Below are 17,843 nucleotides of genomic sequence, written 5' to 3'. Positions count from 1 at the left end.
TCAGGTAGTAGCAGTTACGGGCAAGGATCTGATCAAAAGACACTATGTGGGGTGGAGGACTGAATACCTAGTATGGAGATCTGTATGGATTTATTGGCCCCAGTGTTAGAAATATAGTAATACATATTAATGACAGCATTCAGGGAGAGTATTATTTTTGCAATGAATAGTCATAAAAGGCACTAGTAGTACTGCAGCTCGAAGGCAGCCCTGTCACCATTCCTGTTCAGACGGATATTAATTGGGTTGAATTACGACTACTACTAGTACCTACTAGTACTATCTTGATTCAGTCCGGCGTAGAGGAGTTCTTCTTTCCATCAAAATTTGCGTCGAATCCACATCGGAATAGGTCGCCTTGGAAGCCAACTTGAACAGGCCCAAAGAGAGCAGATTTCTTTGAAACGACTCGGGGAATCTTTGTTCAGGATAAGAGGTTTTGCGGTCTTTCCATAACTGAAACTACAAAGGGCGAAATTTGCCCGAAGCAAAGTTTTCGAGGGTTGCTTTGTCCGGTGAGTTATGTTACATGAAGCCCACGACTTGTGCTGACGATTGACCTTTACGAGTAATTCTGCGCAGCATTATCTGTCCAGTAGAGAGGGAAAACTCGAAGATTTCATTCACTCGAAGTCAAACCTTGGAAATTACTCGCTTTCAAGCCCCGGTAATTTTCTTTGTTTACATTGTACGATATATAGTCGGTGCTAAATTTCCTTCGGTAGGTAATTCCAAATACCTTCTCTTTTATCATCGTGGATACTAAAGCTCACGATAATATTCTAGAACCTAACTCTTGGCACGCTTGAGCTTCCATCAAAATAAAAAGATGTCGAAACGGAAGCGCTCCTCGAAACAGATTGAAACCCAAGGATTTCGTGCTGCAAATCCAGACCTATTTGATTCACCACCAGGGGCAGAATGGGAAAGCCGAGGCCTTTTAAATAGAAAGCCCGATCCAAATCATGCAACCGGATTTATATATCAATTCCCTATCCCAGAGCAATCTCCCAAAGTATGGCATCACAATATGCCCCCGATCTCCTTTGGAGAGAACGCACCTGTGCCACGATGGCGATTTGCTTCTGATACGACCAAGCCCGCCCAAGGCAAGGATCTAGAAAAAGACCTTATTCGAACTGTTGCAGGCAAATCAATTCTTGAGGGAGTGGCTTCAGGGAGTCATCCAAGATCTTTCGACTCCTCAATTGGACTTGGTGGTTTGAAGTGGGTGTTTGACGTGGGGCTTCTAGCTGATCCTCCCAATCTGCTACATGGGGAAAGGCTGTATGAAGTGGCATACATTTGCCTCACGGATGCATTACAGAATCCAATCTCCCGAATGCAAATGAAGAGAGAGATTGCCAACGGCCCTCTTTGGCCAAAAGTCTGCAACGTCGAGGATCCATTGCCGCCCCCTCCAAAGCGGCCAAATACAAATTTCTACACGGAGTTTCGAAAGGATTACAGAGATCCGAAGGCCCGGTGCGAGGATGATGATTACAAACGTCCAGGTCCTATTCCTCGAGCAAAGGGATCGACTCCAGCTGGAGGAAAAGCGCCCACCTATGCGGATAGGTTATTGTATCACGATAAAGGAGCGGATGGTCCTTTACATCAAGCAGACCCGCGAAAGATTTTCGGAATCGAATCTGATAGCTCTGAAGATGAAGGCCGGAAAGAGGGCAAAATTGCGAAGATCGGTGAGTACAAGTGTGTTTGGCTTTGTGTAATTCTACTCGTCCTCAGCATGTTCCTCTGTCTTTTCTTGTATTCATTTGGAATTATCAAAGTGATGTGACTTAGAATGTGTCAATGGAGTCTTTGGGAAGAACAGGCAAAGGTTCTTTTCCCACAGAAAAGAACCAAAAGCTAGCTTAATGGCCCCGGGAATGCAATACAGAAGAAAGGAAGCACTTGTTGATTAAATGGTTGGAACTGGTATGGGTTTGTGGGAGAGATTTGGCTGGCATTCTTTAGACCCCCTTGCATACTATTTGCTGTTTTATCATATTGAGGCACCAGCTTGGACTTGGTTTGAACCTACGAATGACCATCCACTAACTTGTACTCCAGGAACTTCCTCCGGTTCTAATCTTGAAGGGGGCCTACCAAATGAGGTAGAGATGGCGATGGAGGTATCGCAGAACATGGGGGCCATTGTTGCAGCAAGGAGACGAGGGAAAAAAGACCGGGAAAAGGGAAAAGCTAAACCGGGTCCACTGTCTAATGCAGCTGTGGCAAATCCTCCAGCCAAAAAGAGTAGAAGCAAAAAGGCAGCCCCCAAAAATTCAACCTCCAAAAAAGTGACTTCTAAAAAGGGAGCCTCGAAAAAAGCTAAAGAGGCTGCTCATGGAGACCCCATATCCACTGGCACGACTCGAACTACTAGATCAGCGCTCAAAAAGGGTCCGAAGCAAAACCCCAAGAAAAATGTGGCTTGGGACATTAACGACTCGAAACTAGCAGCAAAAGGAGGTTCCAGAGAGATCATTACTAGAGTTTCGCTTCTGGCAAGAGCAAAGAAAGATACCAGTCCAGCGAAAGACACCATGGAATTGTGTGAAAGTGAAGATTCAGACTCCGTGCCCGAAGCCAATATTTCCAAAAGGTTTCCAACACTCGCACCCGGTGAGGTGAATACGACCATAGACAACAATTTGGATTACATACAGACTTGTAAAGAAGCCTGTAAAATTTCACAAGATCGAAAGAAGTACTTTCCTCTTCCCAGAGCTGTTCGTCGTATTAAGCCGTGGGCGGGTGCTAAACTTCCTCCAGAGATCGAGCAAAGAGTTAAAGTGATTCTTCCGAAGTTGCCAACATCATACCGACCTTTCTCATCTCGCCAAAAAACCGTAAGTTACTCTGCTTGGGTATGAAAGTACAATGATAGTTACTGATACACTATGAACAGAAACAGAATGAGAAATCTTCACCTGCAACGTCCGAGACCAGTGGCAGGTCAACTCGGAGTAGCAGTTCAAGGATGAAAGGGTCACCGTAGCCATATTTGGGGCTACACTACTTAAGAAAGATATTTTAATAGTTTGATATTTATTTGAATTGAAGAATATCCAAGGTCGAAGCCAGCGTATGAATATAGTAGTAGAACGCATTTGATTGGTCAATGATTGGATCACATGATCAAAGACCCAACGTCGGCAACAAAGGCAGCTTTGGGCCTAGGACCTTCAGCTATTTCGACCATTACTCGTCTTTCCTTTGTCGCCCCAAGCGGATGCGCGTCCCTTTATAACCCAAGATATAGGAGAATGCTACTTCTTTTCGTTTAGCCGGAAATCGAGTCCTGGGCCCGCTTGGACGTGTTGTCACCTGCCATCTGCGAACACGCTCGTCGACGCAGTTACACGTCCGAGATCACTGGTGATCGATCACCATGTTCACGTTCACGCCACTGTTGGGCGCGCAATCGTCGTCATCCAAAGCGTCACAGTCAATTCTCGAGCTCGACGGCGGTATCAAGATATTGGTCGATGTCGGTTGGGACGATAGCTTTGACATTCGTGATCTTGCGGAGCTAGAAAGGTGAGTTTCGAATTGATACCTCGCCTCTTCCTAGCAATTGAAACTAATTTTCGCAAATATTCAGACAAGTCCCAACTCTGTCCCTCATTCTTTTGACTCACGCAACCCCGGCACACATCGGCGCTTTCGTCCACTGCTGCAAGACCTTCCCTCTTTTCACACAGATTCCCATTTATGCGACGGGCCCGGTTGTTGCCTTTGGCCGTACGAATCTACAAGACCTTTATGCTTCGGCGCCACTCGCTGCTACATTCCTGCCCCAAGGGTCTATCTCAGAGCCCGGCGCAAATGCCGCCGCGTCCGGGATATCACCAACGGAAAATGGAAGTGGAAACGCCGAAGCTGCTGGCAGCAACGGCCGCATTCTGCTTCAGCCACCTACTGCGGAAGAAATTGCCCGATATTTCTCCCTCATCACACCTCTTAAATACTCGCAACCACATCAACCCCGTCCATCCCCATTCTCGCCGCCCTTGGATGGCCTTACTCTTACCGCTTATAATGCCGGCCACACAGTCGGTGGAACGATATGGCATATTCAGCATGGCATGGAATCTATTGTTTACGCGATGGATTGGAACCAGGCACGCGAGAGCGTGGTAGCGGGTGCCGCATGGTTTGGAGGATCCGGGGCCAGTGGAACGGAAGTCATTGAACAATTGCGCAAACCAACAGCTCTTATTTGTAGCTCAAAGGGAGGTGATAAGTTTTCGCTTTCCGGGGGGCGCAGAAAGAGGGATGATCTCCTTCTCGAAATGATTCGGAACACCCTGGCTAAAGGTGGTACCGTCCTTATCCCAACAGACACGAGCTCTCGGGTTTTGGAGCTGGCATACGCGCTGGAGCATGCTTGGCGTGATGCTGGAGCAGGCGGCAAAGAGGATGTACTTCAGAGTGCAGGTCTTTACCTGGCTGGCAGGAAGGTCAATACCACCCTGCGCCTCGCTCGGAGTATGCTCGAATGGATGGACGAGAATATAGTTCGCGAATTTGAGGCTGCCGAGAGTGCAGATGCAACTGGCCAACAATCTGGTGGCCAGGGGCAAGACAAAGGCACTTCTAAGAGTGGCGGCGGTCCCTTCAACTTCAAGCATCTCAAAACCATCGAGCGGAAAAAGCAACTTGAGAAGCTCCTGTCAGACCAGGGTCCTAAAGTGATTATTGCCTCTGACACTTCATTGGCTTGGGGCTTTGCGAAAGAATCCCTGCGACAAATTGCTGAGGGACCGAACAACCTGCTGTTGCTGACGGAATCTTTCCGTAAAAATGCACCCCTTGAAGGCTCAGAGTTGTCGAATACTGCATCCATCGGAGCGACTATCTGGCAGTGGTACGAAGAGCGGAGAGATGGCGTTGCGCTGGAGAAAACATCAGACGGCGAAATGCTGGAACAAGTCCACAGTGGTGGACGGGAATTGAAATGGGCGGATATTCAGCGAGCTCCCCTCGATGTAGGAGACCAGCTTGTTTATCAGCAATACCTTGCCACAAAGCGACAACACGAAGACGCCTCTCAGACTCGTGGCCAGGAAACCCTCGAGAATGCCGCAGACGCGCTGGATGACCGATCTAGTTCAACCTCGTCAGAAGATTCAGATGGTGAGCAGCAAGGTCGTGTTCTGAATTTTTCGACTTCACTTGCCCATGCAAACCGAAACAAGCTGGCCCTCAGTGATGAAGACCTGGGAATCAATATTCTGCTTCGGCGCAGGAATGTCTACGACTACGACGTACGTGGGAAGAAGGGGCGTGAGCGCATGTTTCCTTATGTTGCACCCCGAAAGAAGGGAGACGAATATGGCGAATTCATTCGACCTGAAGAATACTTGCGAGCAGAGGAACGCGAGGAAATTGATATGCAACAACGCCGAACAGACGCAGAAACTAAGCTCGGCCAAAAGCGACGATGGGACGAGACCGCTGGTTCCGGCGGACGCAGGTTATCGGGAGGCGCCGCGGGCCGCAAGCGCCAGCAGCTCAAAAATGGCGAGAAGATTGACTCCGGTGCAGACAATGACAGTCTTGCAGACGACGGCGAAGCTGGTGATGTTGCTGCATTTTCAGAGGATGAGGCGGACAGCCAGGCATTCGAAGGCCCTGCTAAGGCTGTATACACCAAACAATCAATCACCATCAATGCTCGTATCGCCTTTGTCGACTTTATGGGCGTGCATGATAAGCGAAGTCTCGAAATGTTGATTCCTCTGATCCAACCCCAAAAGCTGATTCTTGTTGGCGGAATGAAGGATGAGACATTGGCGCTTGCGATCGAATGTAAAAAGCTCCTGGTTGCTAAAGCTGGTGCTGACTCGGCTGCTGATACGACAGCGATCATCTTTACCCCTGCTAATGGCGAGCTCGTCGACGCAAGTGTTGACACAAATGCTTGGATGGTCAAGCTCAGCAACACCCTTGTTCGACGTTTGAAATGGCAGCATGTTCGCAGTCTTGGTGTCGTTGCATTGACAGCCCAATTGCGAGGACCAGAGCCTCCCAGCGAGGAGGAAGCCGATCCTGAGGCAACCGGCAAGAAGATGAAGCTGGCCAACGAGCAGGCCGCCTCCTCTGCGGTTGTTCCTAAGAGCGGGGGTAAATCCGATATTTTCCCTCTTCTTGATACACTGCCTGTTACTATGGCTGCCGGGACCAGATCTATGACCCGGCCGTTGCATGTCGGTGACTTGCGGCTGGCTGATCTGCGAAAACTCATGCAAGCAGCTGGCCATACTGCTGAATTTAGGGGTGAGGGTACGCTGCTTATCGATAAATTAGTGGCTGTCCGGAAATCTGGTACTGGTAAGATTGAGATTGAGGCATCCGCCCAGGCAGCTGCCAACCAGAAAGCTCTAGGCCGAGATTCCGCTAGCTTCCTTGCTGTCAAGAAGAAGATCTACGAGGGACTTGCCATTGTGACAGGAAGCTGAAATGCACGTGTACTTTATCTTCAATTTATGTATAATCTGAACAATACCGGTAACGATTCATTTTCCATAATCCCATTCAAATCCTGCTCTTTTGTAAATGTGAAACGAAATCCCCAAATTTTCTATCCTGTATGTGCCCAGATGTTCAATGAACTCCCAAATGTCCCGGTATTCTATTCTAGTTCTATATCTACTTTTGATGAGAGGTTTGGGTGCTTGAATTTGTGCGAACTTTGAAATACCGTATCGCACGATCAGCTTCTCAAACAGACCCCTCATCAGACTGTGCATAATCATGTTCGTTTTCATCATTAGGAATCTCTTGAATAATATCATTGGTCTGAGGGCCCGTGTATTTTCTATGCGAGTGATGTTAGTTGATACTCAATTTTCAATTAGTCTGTGTATCATACCCTCGGGCTGCAACCCACCACCAGACCAGGGCGAAAATGGCGATGAAGGCAGCGACACAGATCGCATAATTCCTAGAACAAGTTAGTGTGGTGTCGAGTTTTCAGACAAGGGGGGGGAGGGGGTCCACGGTACATATTGGCTGCCGTAACAGGAAGCTGTGATGGGAAGAAAAGAATGGTACTGATGAACATAACCCATATCACGGCGATATAGTTAATCGTAGTACCCCATTTGCCCAGAGTGAAGGGGCCTTCGATGAACTTGACCTTGTTTTTGTAGAGCTGATGTGCAAGAATGACGGAGATGTAGGACAGGTCTAATGCTGGGGCGGTGATGCTGAAGATTGCCGTGGCGGTCTCTGTTGAACCAATGGCAATGCAGTTCAGGGCAACGCTGAAGAAGACCACAAACCAGACTGCATTTACGGGCGTATGGGTACGAGAATTAACTTTCGATAAAAAGCCAGAGAAAGGGAGGGCGTTATCTCTGACAAATGCGTAAGCCATTCGAGTATCAGCCAGCATGGCTGAACAACCCGTGAAGAATTGGACAAGGATGGCGAAAGACCACATGACTGTGCCGCCTCGCTTACCACCAGCGTTGATGAATATCTGTGCGGCTGGGAGACCTGTAGGGGTATTGAGAATTTGATCAAAGTCAGATAGGCAAAAGCACATGCAGACAGTCAAAAGCCAACCGAAAGCCCCCGAAACGAGAACAGCTGTCTTTATGGCGACTGGCCCTCGGACAGCCGCATCGTGTGTTTCCTCTGACATGCTAGAGAGGACTGTGAGATATAGTTTCACATGTAGGTAGAAAGGGAGACCCACTGTGTTGTACCATCGTAGTCGGTCATAGTCCATGCGACGGAAAGGAAACCCAGAAAGAAGGAGAAGACTTTCGAGTTCCACCCAGACCCATCAGTGAAGTGGGTAAAAACCCACGAGGCGGGCTGCTTGTCTGGGGTCAAATATATCAGAGCGATACAAATTCCGATAGTCGCGCAGACTAGCCGTTGTCAGTTATTCATACCGCGTTGTAAATTTTCAGCAAAAACATACTATTTATCGGCGCGAACCAAAGGATGATGCGATGCAATGTTCTCGTCGTCAACGAGCATATGATACCAAGAATACACAGGATCCCGATAGACAACAATACAGTCTCCACTGCGGACCTGCGGGAATATCAGCATGTGAGGAACCAAAATGATAGGTTGGCTGGGCCTACGGCGAATATGAATAACTCCCATCAATGAGCTCCGAATTCATACTAACACAGGCAAGCAGCATCTGGCTGACAGTATATGCAACACTTGACACACCAGCCGTCTGGCCCAGTAGGTTGCACCAACCCTGGATCCACGCGAAAATTGGGACTTGATCAGGGGGCACGACATGCTTCGTGACAAAGTACATTCCACCAGCTGTCGGGTAGGCTGAAACTAATTCCGCAACGGAGCTGCCGATGCACATCGCCATGCAAGATCCGATCAGCCAGCACCAGACAGCCGTGGCAGGACCGCCGGCTGCCAGTGGAGAACCGAAGGTCGCTGGTACGGAGCCCAGAACACCGAGGATAGAGATGGCATAGGAAACCGTGGACCATTTGGAAAACTCTCGTCGTAGTTCCTGATGCAATATAATTGAGAACGTTAGAAGGGAACTTTGGAAGCGCTCATCAACTGGAACACTTATTGAAATTATCAGGGGTACATACTTGCTTATAGCCAATACGAGCTAGAAGAAGTTCATCATCGTCTTGGATGGTTGCCATATTAGGAGCAGATTGAGATTCAAGGGTTGGCCGCTCAATCCGAACTCCTAGTGATTTGCGATCTGGGTCGGGAGGTTTGGTTGTTAGGCCCATCGTTAAGACTGAGTGACGATAAACTACCTAGGTACTAGTAATATACAGGGCGGGATGGAGAAAAAGCAAAAGAAAAAAGCTTATGCATGACTTACGGGGCCCGGCGCTATGGAAGATATATCTACTCGAGAAACCCGAGTGACGCCAGATGGAGGGGCCAAGGTCCGCTTCGGAAGACACACAAAGAGACGGTGAGTTGGACAAGCCTAGAGAACCCTAAAGTGGCAAGTTTGCAAATAGAAAGAATCGTGGCGATTTGGCGTGATTCGGACACAAATTAGAGCAACAATTGGATTTCAGACTGCCGGGGGAGCGATAAGCGCGATTCAATTGATTCGAGGGGTTGTCCGAGGCGTCGATGCAGCTAGAAGTACCGCGTCGACCGGGACTTTGATGATAGGGGGCTAGATGGACGAGGGGATGGACATGCGGGATGCCCGAGAATCTTCCGACTTCAGAGCTAAGTGGGATGCGGACTTGTCGGGTCGAAGACCACGAACAGATGAGCTTGACCAAAGTTGGATGGTCGGTTGCTTCCTCCGACCTTCGCTAGCCTGCCTCAGCACGGAGGGCCATCCTAGAAGAGCGGTGGGGATCTGCGAATGAAGTACTGTATGGTATGCATGTGTCCACAGGGTTCTCAGCGGACCGGAAGAAGTGCAGAAACCATCACCCGAGAGTCAAGAGAACCGGATTTAGTACGAAAGCCAGTAGCGATGCTCCATCAGGTGTACAAAAATGGAACAAAAGTACGGCCAGTTGACGGTGGTGGTGGTTGTGGTGATTGCTGTTGTAGTATACTTCCCATGATGTGGTTGGCTCCACGTGAACAAAGGCAAGGCAACCTCGGAGGTACGATGGCCCGTTCCGCCAAGTGGAAGGTGTCCGATCTGGTATATCATCAACATCCACCACCGCGGGGCACTCCCTTTCCAGGTCTCCTCGGTTCCAGTTCCTATGGCCGACCCGATGTATCACTCAATGGGGGAAGCTCCTGGTGACCCCTCCAATCCTCCTTCTCATCCTCATCCTCAACAGCAGCAGCAACAACCACAACCTCCGCAACAGCAACAATACGCAGGCTACCACCCCGGGGCGCCTCCGCAACCAGGAGCTGCCTATCCGAACCCCTCTCCGAATCAATGGTCCGCCTATGGCTCTCCTCAACAGCAGAACCTGCCTACCAGCCCGAATGCTGGGTATAATGCCGCTGCCGGGCAGCAAGCACCCATGGGTGCCGCTGGAGACCTTGGTATGGCCGGATTGTCCTCCCAGATGAGCGGGCTTGGGATCGCAGCAGATGCTGGAGCCAGGTCACATCGTAAGAAGCATCGACATGCACATCACGATATTGGTGCTGCAGCCCCTGCCCCTGCCCCGGCCTTTGGCCAGGGAGTTGCTGCCACGGGGGTCCCGCAACCAACATCCCAATTCCTGAATACTGGCCTAAACCAAGCTCCGCAGCCTGTCGCTGGTGCTTCCCCAGGATACGTGCAGCCAGCGCCGGGAATGACCTCGCAGCCAGGAATCTCTACTGGAGCAGACTCGGTGTCCACCCAAGGTAGAATTGACCCTGAGCAGATCCCCAGCATCCCCCGATCGCGCGACTTGCCCGCTCAGTACTATTTCAATCATGTCTATCCAACAATGGACCGCCACCTCCCTCCACCTGCGTCGATCCCCTTTGTGGCCCATGATCAGGGCAACTCCTCGCCCAAGTACGCCCGTCTGACACTCAACAACATCCCCTCGACCTCCGATTTCCTCTCCTCCACCGGTCTGCCTTTGGGCATGGTGATCCAACCCCTCGCACCTTTGGATCCCGGCGAGCAACCCATCCCCGTGCTGGACTTCGGGGACATTGGTCCTCCGCGATGCCGACGATGCCGAACATATATCAACCCCTTTATGTCTTTCCGATCAGGTGGCAGCAAATTCGTCTGCAATATGTGCACGTTCGCAAATGATACGCCTGCCGAATACTTTGCGCCCTTGGATCCTTCTGGGGCTCGCGTAGACCGCATGCAAAGACCGGAGCTGATGATGGGCACAGTCGAGTATTTGGTACCCAAGGAATACTGGAACAAGGAACCGGTGGGCCTACAGACGCTCTTCCTGATTGACGTCAGTCGCGAATCTGTGCATCGAGGTTTCTTAAAGGGCGTTTGTGAAGGCATTGCTGAGGCATTGTATGGCGAGGATGGAGCCGTTGATGGCACCGAGGGTGACGAAGCGAAAGCACGGAAGATTCCTGCGGGATCCAAGGTCGGCATTGTCACGTTCGACACGGAGGTTCACTTCTACAATCTCACCGTAAGTGCTCATTCTTCCCTCTGTAATAAAGGATCAAGATTCCTGGGATGGATTTGTTTGCTGACAGGATGTTTAGGGCACATTGGATCAGGCGCAGATGATGGTTATGACCGACCTGGAAGAACCGTTCGTGCCATTGAGCGAGGGATTATTTGTGGATCCATATGAGTCCAAGTAAGAAGGATACAGCCGAGATGCTTGGATATGCTGCTAATAATATGCACTAGGTCTGTGATCACATCGCTTTTGGAACGGATACCCAGTATTTTCGGTCATATCAAGAACCCTGACCCCGTCGTGCTCCCAACACTCAATGCCGCTCTTGCAGCTCTTCAGCCCACCGGCGGAAAGGTCATCTGCGCAGTATCCAGCCTGCCCACCTGGGGCCCTGGACAGTTGACAGTGCGTGAGGATGTGAAGATTCACGGGACGGATGCAGAGCGAAAACTATTTACCACCGAGAATCAAGCATGGAAGAAGACAGCGAGCCAGCTGTCTGAAGCGGGGGTGGGAGTGGATTTCTTCATTGCCGCCCCTGGTGGCACTTACATGGATGTGGCGACAATGGGTATGTTAAGGATACGAATATCTGGAATTCGATGCACAGGGACTGATTCGTTCAATAGGTCATGTGTCTGCTCTAACGGGCGGCGAGACTTTCTTCTACCCAAATTTCCATGCACCGCGCGATTTACTCAAGATTCGCCGGGAGATAGCCCATGCCACCACTCGGGAGACGGGCTACCAGGCGTTGATGAAGGTTCGGTGCTCAAACGGCTTGCAAGTGTCTTCTTACCATGGAAACTTCGTGCAACATACCCTCGGCGCCGACCTCGAGATCGGTGGCGTAGATGCAGAGAAAGCCATTGGCGTTGTGTTCAGCTATGATGGCAAGCTGGACCCCAAGCTTGACGCCCATTTTCAGGCCGCACTCCTCTATACCTCTGCTGATGGCCAGCGTAGAGTTCGTTGCATCAATGTGGTGGCCGCAGTTAATGAAGGCGCCATGGAGACCATGAAATATGTCGATCAAGATGCCGTAGTAGCTGTCATTGCCAAGGAGGGTAAGTCGATACTATTCTGCAGTTTTTTGGTTGACCTTCAGACGCTTATATTTGTATAACAGCTGCCTCAAAAACGCTCGACAAGACCCTCAAGGATATCCGTGCCAGTATCTCTGAGAAGACGGTCGATATCTTCAGCGGATACCGCAAGAATTTCTCCGGTTCACACCCGCCAGGCCAGCTGGTCTTGCCGGAGAACCTGAAAGAATTCTCGATGTACATGCTCAGTCTTATTAAGTCGAGAGCGTTCAAAGGTGAGATTACCTCCTAGGACACAACCATTGTAAATCTTCTGCTAAGACATCTCGACAGGTGGCAACGAATCATCGGACCGCCGTACTCATGACATGCGCATGATTCGGTCCCTCGGCTGTACAGAGCTATCTCTTTATCTCTACCCTCGTATCATCCCCATCCACAACCTGCAACCAGAAGACGGCTTCCCCAACGAGCAAGGCCAACTTCAGGTCCCACCGACACTACGCGCTAGCTTCTCAAAGATTGAGGAAGGAGGTGCATACCTAGTGGACAACGGACAAGCCGTTCTACTCTGGTTGCATGCTCAAGTCTCACCGAATCTTCTAGAGGATCTACTCGGACCAGGGGCGAACTCGCTCCAAGAGCTCAATCCCAACACATCATCCCTGCCAGTATTGGAGACGCACCTCAACGCTCAGGTGCGCAATATTCTGCAATACTTCTCAACGGTGCGTGGGTCTAAAGCAGTCACCATCCAACTGGCCCGGCAAGGTCTAGATGGGGCGGAGTACGAGTTTGCCCGACTGCTTCTGGAGGACAGGAACAACGAAGCCCAAAGCTACGTGGACTGGCTGGTGCACATTCACCGGCAGATTAATCTCGAGCTTGCCGGTCACCGCAAGAAGGAGGAGACGGGTGACAGTACATTGGCCAGTTTGTCGGCTATGCGAGCGCCGTACTGGTAGGAGCGGGTTGATCTATACTCCCCCGCCCTAGGCACCATGCCATGCCGTACTCAAGGGGATTGTTCGGTGCAGCCTGGCCACTACGAGTATCCTCACCATCTGGTCCCCGTTGGGTAGCAGGGGTCCGGTAGCAGGGGTCCCCTGCTACGAACGAAAAAGGGACGGAGGGACGAAGGCCATCTGATCAATCAGAGGTGATTCAGTGGCTGTGAGGTGGTGGGGACAGACCACAGCGGGGTGCCACAAAAGGCGCGAGACCGGAGAAGATTTTTCTTTTCTTTTCATTTTTAATTTCCTGTACACAGTACTCCGTATACCAGGTAGTCTTTTTCTGATCATTGAGCATTACCATTCCGACCACTATGTATGTATACTTACCCTCAAACTACGGAGTACTCCGGATTAGCAGGTATGATAGGTACTAGAGCATTCCGCGCTGATCTGGCCCATTGGTGGATATGGCAGCCGCCCGGTGCCTTTGTGCCCTAACCGTGTTTACCCTAGAGTCGACGCTAGCACGCAGGTACGAAGCACAAGTGGCGGTCTAGAATCACGATGGCTTTCTGGAAGATCGCCAAGGTACCTTGGACTAAGCGAGGAGATCCTCTCATCGCGATGGAAAGAGGGACTAGTTCGGCCCACCAGACCGTTAAGGTGGCCACCGGCCGCGGAACGGACGCGAGCTAAGGCCAGGACTAAAGGGCGATCGGAGATAGGGCGGGCATGGTATGCAGGAAGGATCTGTAATTCGAAAGTATCAGAAGTATCAGAAGTATACTCGTATACCAAAAAACTCTGCAGATGCTGAGTCAGGAAGAGTTCATTTCCTGTTCCTGACGAGTGAAAGAGCTGGGGCCACCGGCGACCGGCGAACTGAACAGGTAGGTGGTACTCCATTGTCAACACAGCAAAAATCAAAGTCAGCAAAATAAAAAGCGCATCGCCACCCTATTAGGGCCGACGTCAGAGGCGGATTGATGGAGACCAAGAATTTTCGGCGAGTGGGGTTTTGCCCAGGGTTCCCACCGGGCAGTGACCAGCAACATTCAGGAACCAGGTGGGTAGTATTCAGCTCGTCTATAGAGAGCAAAGGTCGAAAGGGTCTCGAAAGTGTGCTCAGGCAAAAGAAGCGTACGAGTAGTCCAGATCTCATGGAGGGTGGAGTGGGACCAGACACGTCGAAAAGAGTACTCGTAGATAGTTGGCTGGCCAGATTAGCAATTGCTGGCCAGAATCAGATGGCAGCTTTGACGCCCGATGAACCCTTCGGCTAGGAACCTGGGAACACTCGTTATAGCCTGAAGGCGAGGTATCGCCTACTCGTACGATGGTGATGATGTCTGGCCACCACCACCACCACCATCACCACCAGCTTGCAGCGGTCAGTGCAGCCACGCTGCCGAGCTGTGATCTGCTATGACAGCTGCCGTGGAGATTAGCCATGGCTCTGAGTCGATAGATGTCAAAAATTTCTCGTCTTTGCCCCTTTCTTGCCTGTTGGTTTATGTTTGCCATTGGAGGTTCGTTCTGTCGTGTTGGAGAACCGCGGAAGGTCACGGAGCGGATGACGGGAGAGATTTGCCCCAAACGGTTTATTGCCACGCTCTTTAACCACAGTAGCGGAAGGCGAACACCTGGTCTGTAGGCAGGGAGCGTGTCACTGCCACTACCTCAAAAGTGGTATGCCCACGCACTATACCATCGAACACGTCAATTTGACCCTTGAACATTCGTTATTCGTTATCACACCGCTTCACAAGACTCAAAAGATACATGCGCTGGCGGAATACGAGCTGATTGCCAATTGCAAATCGAAGAATTTCTCCCCAATGTTCAAATACTGTGCATGCTTCATTTCGCGCCTTGTAGACGCCCAGTCGTGGCCTTGAAACGCATCTCCAATGTGACATCCTCCCTCTCGACGGTACCCGCCATGATTCGCCTCCTCCCCGACCCACACCTATTTTCGATCTTTTTTCCTTCCTTTTTCTTTTTCTTTTTTGTTCGCCTTTTATCCTCGTCCCCACTTGTCTCCAGGCATTGATTCCATGGATCTGGCCCTGCGTGGCTGGATCCACCACGTTTCTTTTGCAGCGGTGCCTGTCCGGGGGACCTGAACAGGGACCCTTCCAAAAAGTTATAAAGACCCCCCTTGTGCACCCTCGTTGTTTCGAATTATCATCACAGTCCTTTCGAAATATCACCTTCATTTACTATTCCTACCTTCTTTCGAGTCGTTCTCGATACATTCCTTTTGTCTGTCGACCAGACCTTCTCTTGACTTATCCAGTCTACTATATCCACATCCACGTCTTTTCAGACACATACTTCCCAAGACACACAATCGCCTTACCATCCGTTCTCTGAACAAACAATCTATATCACATTCAAAATGATGTTCACCAAGTCTTTCGGCATCGCCGCTGTTTTCGCTACTCTGGCCTCCGCTCTGCCCGGTGGCATGGTCCGCCGCCAGGCGACTGCCGATAGCGGCAGTGTTTTGATCACCAACACCCTGGACAAGGACATCTACGCCTGGTCTGTTTCCCAGGACGTTGGCCCCATGCAGACCATCAAGGCCGGTGGCGGTACCTACTCTGAGAAGTGGCAGACCAACCCTAACGGCGGTGGTATTTCCATTAAGCTCGCTACCGACCCCAACCAGTCCGACGTCCTGCAGTTCGAGTACACCCAGGCTACTGATACTATCTTCTGGGACCTCTCTTGCATCAACATGGGCACTGGCTCCGAGTTCACCCAGTACGGCTTCGCCGTTATCCCCTCCGCGGATGCTTCCGACTCTTGCCCCCAGGCCATCTGCCAGGCTGGTGATGCCAACTGCGCTTCTGCCTACCTCCAGCCTACCGATGACCACGCTACTCACGGTTGCCCCATCAGTACCGGTCTGGGCCTGACCATCGGCCAGTAAATCTATCTTTTACTCTGCCTCGACGTTATGATCTGAGCTTGCTCTTTTACTTTCTCTTCTTTCCATTCTTTCCACCTTGCCGGTTGACCCGCGCACTCTTTCAAAGGGTCCTTTTTTTTTTCTCTTCGTCTCACTATCTCTTTGTTGGGATGTGATCCTTTCTTTTTACTTCTTCTTTCCACCCAAGTCGGTGGCCCTCTTCACCCAACAACCAACAAGATTGGACTTGTTTCTTACATGTTCGGTTGATTCGACATGTCTCCCCTTGTGGGCCGGACATTGTCACGAGACTTATGATTTATTTTTGATGTATATGAATACCCCCGGATTTCCAGGAATATGGGAGCTTGGCTTCCAAAGGAGTTTTATGGGGGATATAGACTTGTTATAGAGAGGTTGAATAACTACCAACATTCATCCAAAAAAAATTGACAATTTTCACACAATACTTTTGCCTATGTTTCATTGAAAGACTTGTAGTAAACTTTCGTATTCCTATTGAGGGGCCTCCGGGGGGCAGGTACATAGGCTTGAAAGAAAAAGCGCACGAAGCCACAAAGCCACAAAGTCACGAAAGTCACGAAGCCACAAAGCCAAAAAAAAAAATCTGGATCCAACCTCGGATTCAAACTCATGGCTGGCGATGTACCTGTGGAACTTTGACAGACCGAGTTTCAATTTTTTTTTCTTTCATGCCCAAAGAAGAGTGTGGGAGGGGTTCAAGTCTAGACCAAGTGATAGACAGGGACCCTCCAACCAGATGGACGATTCGTTTTATTTTTCTTTTTGACAAAGTTCAACTCCATGCACGATCTTCCCCGTGCTCCGATTCGCCCATCTACCACGCCGAGGCGCTGGACGGTGGAGACACCCTTCACAGCGGAAATACAGCCGCAGCCATTCGTCGTCAACTGTAGATTCTCCGCCAGTCGGAAGGCAAGCCTGGACCCTGGCTGCTGCATGTTGGAGTCGACAAACTCCAGTGTTGTACGTGTCGCAGTCTTCGTTCTCCACCGAGGCTGAGATAGAGAGCGAATGACCGGAGATCCGGGCACACCGTTCGTGTTTCAGTTACCTGGATCAAACAGGTTGTTCTACTTGTCTTGTTCGCTTGACCGGAAGATGCCTATTCGGTTGTACGAGTGAGTACCTGATGCAGGTACTGGGCACACACTTCTAATGGCCATGTTCCGCCCACACCAGGCGGTGCCAGTGCGTTCCTGAAAATGCGGTCATCGGATACCCACACCAGCAACGAAAAATTTGCACATGAAAACCCACGAAAAGGTACGAAAGTTAACTGCCGACTGTTCCATTCCGACAGAGGACACGGTTGGCCACTGCATAGTGTTGTTCCTGTGGTTCCAATGGAACTTCACCGGTGACAGTTGGTTCGGGCGCTGCCCGAGTTGGGCGAACCAACACTCATCCATGGAAGATTGGTGGTTCGTCCAATGGCAATACAATTCTACCCATCGGGCTGAAGGTTGAACCATTCTACACTTCTTCGCGGATTAAAGGGTAACGAGGATTCTATCCGAAAGTTCGAGTAAAAACCCCGCTAAGGTCCCCTAGCCCCGGTGGTCTTTCGACTAGAATCATCCGGAAGGAATTGGGGGAACCTTAAACCGGCAAACTTGAACCTTAAGACTACTCAAAAGGTCAATTCGATGCAGAAAACCGTTTCTTGGTCTTGACGATTTCCGTGGATGGGTTCTTGGTACCAGGGTGATACTCTTCTGGTGCCCAACTGGTTTGGGCAAGAAGATGAGAAAAAAGAGCCACGATAGGATAGGCGTGACTCATCTTCATCGTCGAATCTCGTCAATCGTACCGA

General features: G+C 50.4%; 5 protein-coding genes across 5 annotated transcripts; 4 read left to right on the top strand and 1 right to left on the bottom strand.

The window, feature by feature from the left end:
* Positions 1–1,030: 1,030 nt before the first annotated feature.
* Positions 1,031–1,801, top strand: N7481_004594 (uncharacterized protein; the record flags this gene model as incomplete). The annotated part of the gene is made up of 1 exon (XM_057263813.1): positions 1,031–1,801. The coding sequence occupies one exon, from the start codon at positions 1,031–1,033 to the stop codon at positions 1,799–1,801; it is 771 nt and encodes a 256-aa protein (XP_057125474.1).
* Positions 1,802–3,400: 1,599 nt separating this feature from the next.
* On the top strand, positions 3,401–6,473 carry N7481_004593 (cleavage polyadenylation factor subunit CFT2; the record flags this gene model as incomplete). Its single annotated transcript, XM_057263812.1, has 2 exons — positions 3,401–3,549; positions 3,614–6,473. The coding sequence occupies 2 exons, from the start codon at positions 3,401–3,403 to the stop codon at positions 6,471–6,473; spliced, it is 3,009 nt and encodes a 1,002-aa protein (XP_057125473.1).
* Positions 6,474–6,735: 262 nt separating this feature from the next.
* Positions 6,736–8,756, bottom strand: N7481_004592 (uncharacterized protein; the record flags this gene model as incomplete). Its single annotated transcript, XM_057263811.1, has 7 exons — positions 6,736–6,832; positions 6,887–6,958; positions 7,020–7,664; positions 7,718–7,895; positions 7,949–8,064; positions 8,118–8,518; positions 8,607–8,756. The coding sequence occupies 7 exons, from the start codon at positions 8,754–8,756 to the stop codon at positions 6,736–6,738; spliced, it is 1,659 nt and encodes a 552-aa protein (XP_057125472.1).
* A 957-nt stretch (positions 8,757–9,713) lies between these two features.
* Positions 9,714–13,077, top strand: N7481_004591 (Sec23/Sec24 family protein; the record flags this gene model as incomplete). The annotated part of the gene is made up of 6 exons (XM_057263810.1): positions 9,714–11,069; positions 11,146–11,243; positions 11,297–11,637; positions 11,696–12,133; positions 12,196–12,387; positions 12,446–13,077. 6 exons carry the CDS (start codon positions 9,714–9,716, stop codon positions 13,075–13,077), a joined length of 3,057 nt encoding a protein of 1,018 aa, XP_057125471.1.
* Positions 13,078–15,469: 2,392 nt separating this feature from the next.
* On the top strand, positions 15,470–16,006 carry N7481_004590 (putative extracellular thaumatin domain protein; the record flags this gene model as incomplete). The annotated part of the gene is made up of 1 exon (XM_057263809.1): positions 15,470–16,006. One exon carries the CDS (start codon positions 15,470–15,472, stop codon positions 16,004–16,006), a length of 537 nt encoding a protein of 178 aa, XP_057125470.1.
* Positions 16,007–17,843: the final 1,837 nt, after the last annotated feature.

Source organism: Penicillium waksmanii (genome assembly GCF_028829765.1).
Source record: "Penicillium waksmanii strain IBT 27052 chromosome Unknown utg000004l:1.0-5674109.0:1.0-5678898.0, whole genome shotgun sequence".
Taxonomy (NCBI): Eukaryota; Fungi; Ascomycota; class Eurotiomycetes; order Eurotiales; family Aspergillaceae; genus Penicillium; species Penicillium waksmanii.
This window is presented reverse-complemented; position numbering and strand designations above follow the sequence as displayed.